General features: G+C 38.7%; 1 protein-coding gene across 1 annotated transcript; it reads left to right on the forward strand.

Annotated features, from left to right (window-relative positions):
• The first annotated feature begins 202 nt into the window (after positions 1–202).
• On the forward strand, positions 203–5,402 carry cyb561d1 (cytochrome b561 family, member D1). The gene is made up of 3 exons (XM_029432535.1): positions 203–1,189; positions 2,354–2,391; positions 4,477–5,402. The coding sequence occupies exons 1-3, from the start codon at positions 919–921 to the stop codon at positions 4,981–4,983; spliced, it is 816 nt and encodes a 271-aa protein (XP_029288395.1). The 5' UTR covers positions 203–918; the 3' UTR covers positions 4,984–5,402.
• The last annotated feature ends 2,507 nt before the right edge of the window (positions 5,403–7,909 follow it).

Below are 7,909 nucleotides of genomic sequence, written 5' to 3' on the forward strand. Positions count from 1 at the left end.
TGTATTATATGTAGGCCTACCCACCCCACGTTTTTGCCACTCATAATAATAATACATGAAACATCATTAATTAAAATACGTGAGAGGTACACACTTAGGTCAATCATATCTGCAGTTTCGAGAACGCTGTGCCCTTCAGCTAACTACCAAGCGGGGACTAACCTACGTTGAAAAGCAGGAAATAGAAGTGAATCATCTCACTTCTCTCCTACTCTTCGGCGAAGATGCAAACCAGGAAGTGGAACCAAAAATACCATGGCTGTATGAGCAAAATTCATCAGCAGTGAAAGTTGTGAAGTTCAGTCTTCAGTTTGCGTCACAGCAGACCGCCTGTCATCACACGGATGGGACTTTTGTTCAGAAGATGTGAAAAGTGCATGGGATAAAGAGAAATAAATACTCCTGATGGCGATTTAATACATTAGCAGACCTAGCCTAATGTGTAGTCATACATCCTTTCCTCGGAGGGATTAATGTTACAGCGCTCGCTTCTTTTGTTTCGTCAAATCTTCGAAAACTATCCAAGATTAAGACTGAAAGTGATTTATTTCCCACTTGACCCTCTTAAAATGAATACACCCGGGCTGAACAACATTGAGATGTTTAGATTTACTTTGGGAGACAAACGTAACCAGCTCGCCGTGTAAATAAAAGGCTGCGTAATCCATTGCACGCGTAATATTGTAACGTTACGCGTTGCACAATTGAACAAGATTAATTCGATTATGGCAATCTGATGATTGTTATAACCGCACTGATTAAATGAACGAAACTATAAAATGCTATACCTGGACGGGACTTAGAAAACTACATACCGGAAGTACTAAGGTGTTGTCAATGTGTGTAGTTTGACTACTTGACTTGGCTGTGTTCTTCTCTCTTGTAGCTGTCCGCTAGTTCATACTCATTCTTAACTAAATGATTATGGAGCTGGTGCAGTGTTCCTACAGCACTCGCGCCGTGTCTCTCCGTTTCAGCGCAGCTTTTACTCCCCTCGGAGTCTGCAAGTATCCGGACAGGAGGTTCAGCGGCATGCCGTCTGATGTGGAGTACAGCCCGGTGGGAGAGGGTCTGGGGATGCGGGACTTCTGGCTGTATGTGTGGCTGCGAAGGGCGGCGGTGATAGCCGCTCATGTCACCGGCCTGGGCCTGACCCTCATCATCTCCCTGCTCTCCAGACCCGGAACTAGTGAGTGGTTAGATGGATGTTTGGACACCATTTCATCACATAGCCTACATTTATCTATCAAAACAGAATACCTTTAAATCATTAAAACTGCCATAGGTCAAATACATGATTTGTCGAGTAATGCATTGCTTTTTGTTTGGTTTAATTCGTTACTAATGTGAATACACCAATTACATTAATTAACACCATGAGCCTCCTCATACTGTTTTAAAATGTGTAACAAGGGCTTCTAAGATATTTGTCTTGTCTTTTTAATAATGTTTTATATTGGAAACTTCAAAATCAAGCAGTTCTAATTAATTTAAGTCATAACAAAACAAGTAATGCAAAATGAATGTGTTCTCCTGCTAATAACTACGTTTAGAGGATTACTGGATCAGTGTTTGTGACATTTAAAGCTTCGTAATGATATCTATCATAGGTGTAATAGTCCTTTATTTTTACTCCAAGATACTGCTATATTTGTATAATACTTATTTAGACCTCTGTAGGGTAGACAATAGTGATTATTTAATTACCAATGAATCTGGATTTTTCAAATAGAATAATTGTGCCATCACTAAAATGTGTAACGATAAATGCCCACCGTGATATTTGCAATAAGATGAAACAACTTCTGAAATCCTCATGTGAATCTGGGACCAGTGAATGATGCTATATCTAGAACAAAGGTCTTCAACAGGGGGTCCGCGGAGGTACTGCGGGGGGGGGGGGGGTTGTAGATTCAAGCCTCTTCTATACAATATATACAGTAGGGGGTCCCTGCTACACCCGTTTGGGGGTCCTTGGCCTGAAAAACATTGAAGACCCCTGCTCTAGAAGATAAACAAGTTAAACAATCAACACAACTGACAGAAATGAACTTGTTGATGGTTTCGCTGAGCACAAAATATTGTCTGATTTAGTGTGCAGTCAATTTTAAATCTTCTCCTACCGTCATCACATTCTGAACACTGGATAATTTGATAATTAGTTTGCAGGCAAGCAATAGAAACAAAGGTTATAGCATCCCGACTAAAGCCTTACCACTTGCTCAAATCTGGAAACGCAATTAGTTTTGTAATCACTCAACATCTAATCATTAAAGAGCTTCTAACTTTTATACATTTTCTTTTGGATATTTTTGAATTGTAAGATGGTGACTGCTGTTTCTCTGTGTTTCAGGTCTGTTCTCTTGGCATCCAGTGTGTATGTCGGTTGCAGTAAGTTTGCAGTCCATATCTGACTCACACACACACTCACACACACACTCACACACACACACACACACACACACACACACACACACACACAAATTACAAAGTAATCATAAGATAATGATCTTCTAATTCTGAAAACCATATCACATTCATCATATCAAAACCCACAGAGATCTTTTTCTCATAATTACAAGAAGAAAATTGTTACCATGAGAGAAGAAGGGACAATTATGACACTATCTGACATTGGCTTTTATTTCCTCCTTAGTTTGACGCAGTAGGACGTATTGATGTCATTGAGTTATGTAGATGAATGATCAGTGGGAACGTTACTTCATTAGTGATTAACATATTACTGCAGGCAGCGGTTTCATTAATGTGTATAAAGCTGAAAAAAACAGGTTATAAAGTAATCATGGGATATCTGGTCCTTTGTTTTCACATTAACAAATCAAATGTAAAACTAATAGAATCATACAGTAATTGATTTCACAATTATTACTTGAGTTGAATATGAACTCGCCTGTAAACAAATACCTTTGCCCTCTCACCCTGTAGTCTTTGTGTCTCCATCTTCTTTCCACTGTGAATAATAGATAGGAGGGAATACTGACGTGTGTTGGGTTACTTCAACTATTGTGTTACAAGCTGACCTAGAATATGTTAACTACATGTTAATGTTGTTTCTCTGTCCTGGCTCATGATAACTTCCTGTACAAACATCATGCCTCATAGTGACACAGTGGGGTCAAATATACAGACATATTGGATGTTTTTATAATGACGCAAACATATTGTAAGAATGCTGATTTCTGATTGGCAATTGTATATGTGGACACCTCTGGTCTGTTCTAAATCACTGGTCATTGTAAATCACACTGCAGCCCAAAGGAATAGCTGGTATTATTCTATAGTTTTCTTAGCAAATCCCATGAAAAGCCCAAAACCAACATTACATGTGTTAATCTGTCTCTCAATACTGTCTGTCTTCTCTGCTCTGTCTGTGGCTCTCTGCCTCAAGCCCATTGGTTCCTACTGCAGATGCAAATCACTGTTATAGAGGTTATTTTGCCCAGATATGCATACAGGTGTACCTTGAGATTTTGGCTTGGTCTTTGGTGTGCCTTGGCCACAGAAAGGTTGAAAACCACTGCTCTAGTGAACATTTGCAGCAGTGTGTGTGTTCATGGGGATGAAGGAACAATGTGTTTTTTTAACGTTTTGTAGATACTTGTTATAGTTGTTGGTAGGATACACTAATTTAGATCTGCACAAGGGATAAGAAAATATAAAAAATCCCCAGACTACAATCTCCATTATTCATTCATCTGCATTACAATGAAAGGATAATTCCGATTTACAATTTGGCCTTATTTCCATAATTCTGGCCGTGATGTCTATCAAAAACATTACCTTTGTTCTCACTAAAGTCATTGCTGAGATCTGGGAATGGCGCAACATGGTCCGACAGGGCAAAACTTATTTGGAAGAGAAAAAGATGAAATTACTACCCACACTTTCTGATTTGAACCTTTTGGTTCAACTTTGATCTTACTTCACATAGTTTTCCCGTACAAGAATTATTAGCAACTTTAAAGCTGCACTCCCTTTCAGTTTGACCTCCAAATAAAGTGGTTTATAATTTGGATAAACTGTTGTTTTTTTAGAAGTTGTCTGCACTGTTCCCAGACCTCATTAATTACTTTTGTTAATACAGCGTTATAATAACCAATAGAAATTATGGCCAAAAAATAAGACCCAAGTTGTTATGAACAGGAATTATCTATTCATTCAGACTGGTAAAAGGAACCTAAATATGAGCTAAAGTGACCACAAACAACAGTATAAAAAGTGCATGGTTAAAACACAGCCTCTATTTTTTTCCATTAATGTAAGAGCCTTAATGCACAGGAAGAGTCCTGATATAAGAACATTAAAATAATGGACTCATCTGCGCCTCCACCTCATCATTTATTTTCTTATACCAGAACACCTCATTTTGTCTTTCTATACACACACAATTTCTACCTGCTTTGCAAAAAAAGAGAAAACACCTTTTTAACTAATGTCTTTTCTCTCCTTCTGCAGTACTGCCTGTGTATGACTGAAGGCATCCTTCTCTTCTCAGCTGAAGTATCCCCCTTTTGCTTCGTATCTCGGAAAGGTAAAATCCGTCTCCACTGGTTCTGTCAGGCTCTGGTCCTGATAGCTGCTGCCACTGGGCTGGGCTTCATGGTGGCCAGTAAGAACGTGTCGGAGCTCCCCCACCTGGTCACCTGGCACAGTTTGCTGGGCATTTGCACCTTGGCTGCCACCGCGCTCCAAGCAGCTTGCGGTGTCTGCGTGATCTTTCCTAAGCTGCTGCGTCTGTCATCCTCTCCTCTGAGGCTGAAGCTTTACCACGCCACCTGCGGCCTGGTGGTCTACCTGCTGGCCACAGTGACCGTAGTGTCGGCCATGTTTTCAGACTGGTTCCAGGCCACGGTGAAGGGGCTGACCTGGTGGGCCTTCCTCCTTCTGCCCCTCTTCCCAGCCCTGGTGGTGATGAACCAGATCACTAATGCATACCTGCCCCGCAAGAAGATCACCAGCTAGGATGCACAGACACAAGTACAAGGCAGATTCGCTTCATTCCCTCTGTGGCCAAATTGTACTCAGAGGCCCAGAGAATCAGATGGAAGCAAGAACCCTCCACTAAAGCAGCCTTTGAAGGTAAAATAAGTAAAGCAACAGCTTGACATACTGTTTCTGTCGGTCTAACACTGCAGGTATCTGACGAGAAGCTCTGAAGCCTGGACTGTAGTTTTAGCAGTGAAAAAGACAGTGCATACTGTAGATATGTTTGTGGAGGGATGTGCTGTTTTTACAAGGACACAGCTTCAGAGATGAAGGTGATATGGATGATTATATACCAGTCTGGAAATGTAATTTATTTGTTCTTTTATCATATTTTTGTGTTATGTCTATCTTGGCTGCTTACATGAGCTACATTTTAAAGCATTTTATTATTTAAATTCCATCAGTCAATATCTTTTCATATTAAAACTGATTTAAATGACGACATGTACAGTGGAAGTGCTTCTATAGCATATCTACTGTTTGGTTCAGTCTCACGGCTCTCATCAACCCAAGCAAAACAGCTGTGATTATCCCACTGTACACTACCTTCCCTGCACCACACAGACAGACACAGGTAGGGACTAGCTGGTGAGCGTAATGGAGCATTTATCATAAAGAGACTGATATTTCCCTCAGGATTTAATGGAAACCAAACAGCTAAACGGAGAGTGAATATTGGACTGAGATTTATCAGGTGTACACAAACGACTCCAAATGAATACTAATGTTGCTCAGTGTCTGCTGGATCTGAAAATATGAAACTGTTTACTAGCACATTAGCCATAGCGTTGTTGTGGAGGGCTTCTGTTCCTTAGTGGCCACAAAATCAATCAATACAGCTTTAAAGGTTCAGTGTGTAAGATATGCCAGAATTTAAACTTAAAACATTAAAACAATGAACTAACATTATGAACAGAGTGTGAAGAGGTAACAGTGATGACGTTATGTCAAACACGTCTCTGTGTTGTGTTGCAGAGATATCTACTGAAGTTAGCATGCTAACAGCTAGCTGCGCTTCGTCCAGCCTGTAATACCACTTGTTCCTCTGGAGGTGATAGTGAGTCAGTGTAGCTGCAGTCTGCCTCAGTACAGAGGGAGAACAAGTACAGCTGCCTGACTCGAGCACAGTGTTGCCAACTTGGCAACCTTTTAGCTAAATCTAGCAACTTTCCACATTTATTTAATAAAATTGTCAAAAGCTACTAGTGACAAATCTTGAAAAGTGAAAAATGGCAAAAAAAACAAAAAAAAACAAGAATGTACAGAAGAAAGTTAATTTGTAGTTCTAAACATATTTAGGGTGTTTTTACACACTTTTTGTCCAACGACTTTATTCGTCTCTCCTACAGCATCCATTACATGCAAATTAGATGCAAATGAAATTATGCAAATTAGGCGATGACGTCATTTAGCGACTTTTAGGACAGCCAGTAGGATATCTACTTTCCTTACTGAGGAGTTGGCAACACTGCTCGAGCAGACTCAGGGTCCAACATTACATCCATGATCCCTGCACGCTTTGATACTTCATTTAGATTAAATCCAAAGTAGAAAACAACTCGCACCCTTACCTCGTCCTCACTGTCAGCGACAGGCTGGTTCTCCGGTAATATAGTGACGGACAGATCTTCCGTCAGCAGTCAGCAGTGATAGTCAAACTTGCTGTTGCTGCCGTCGTTACACAGGTCAGACCCAGCGCTCCATCAGCCCGCTGTGACTCTGTGCTGGGATCTTTGCCGGCCGAATCTAAGCCGCCAGAGAAACGTTACACGGAGCGTACAGCCCCCAGTGACACAGTAGCACACATCTGAGCTCCACCCGAAGATTATAAGATAGCAGAGATATTTAGACTCTCATTTCAGCAGTCTGCTCTAATGAACTGATAGACAGATTTACACAGGAGTAACAAATACGCAGTAAATGTATCAACACTAGAAGAGATATATACTGTAGAATACAACACACAATATAAAGAATAAATAAAATACAATAAATATGCCAAACTACTACAACTAAAATACAAACAGGTTAACATTCTAAAGTTGTCTTTTTTAATAACTGATGGTTTTGATGATGAATGAATGTAGATTGTATGGAGCCAGTTTAGAGGTGAAATACTGACCACTATTTCTGTGGAGCAGGAGGCTCAGAACTACACACTGAACCTTTAATAGAGCATGGCCACAACAACCTAGACATGACTACAATGATTGTAAACAAATGAGACCATTATATTGTATAATATTATGTTTTATGTGACATTACACTGATTTTGGAGGGTAGAGGGCACTGTCAGCTAAAGCGTTCAGAGTTTCTTATAAGGGCTGTTTGAAAACACACTCTGAACATTTGTATCAGGACAGAAAGCAAAAAGCTTTGTGAGATGCGTGCTCTTCTCAATTTTATTATAAAAATGCTAGCATTAATTGCTAGTGAGACATATATATATGTATATATAATATATGTATATATATAATATAATATATGTAGATATATATATAATGTATATATATATATATATATATATATATCTATGTATATATATATATATATATATATGTGTGTGTGTGTATATCTATGTTATATATATATCTATATATATATATATGTGTGTGTATATATATATATATATATATATATTATATATAGTATATATATCTATAATATCTATCTATAATGTATAGTATAATATATATAATGTATGTATGTGATATATATATATATATATATCTTTGATATATCTATATCTATTCTCTACATCTCTCTCTATCTATCTCTATCTCTATTATCTCTCTCTCTTATTGTATAATTCTCTATATTATACTATTTATATCTTATATCTAATATCATGTTTCTCTTCTCTATATATGTCTCTCTTATTCTATATATATATCTCTATGTT

This window comes from Cottoperca gobio, chromosome 5 (assembly GCF_900634415.1).
Source record: "Cottoperca gobio chromosome 5, fCotGob3.1, whole genome shotgun sequence".
Lineage (NCBI taxonomy): Eukaryota > Metazoa > Chordata > Actinopteri > Perciformes > Bovichtidae > Cottoperca > Cottoperca gobio.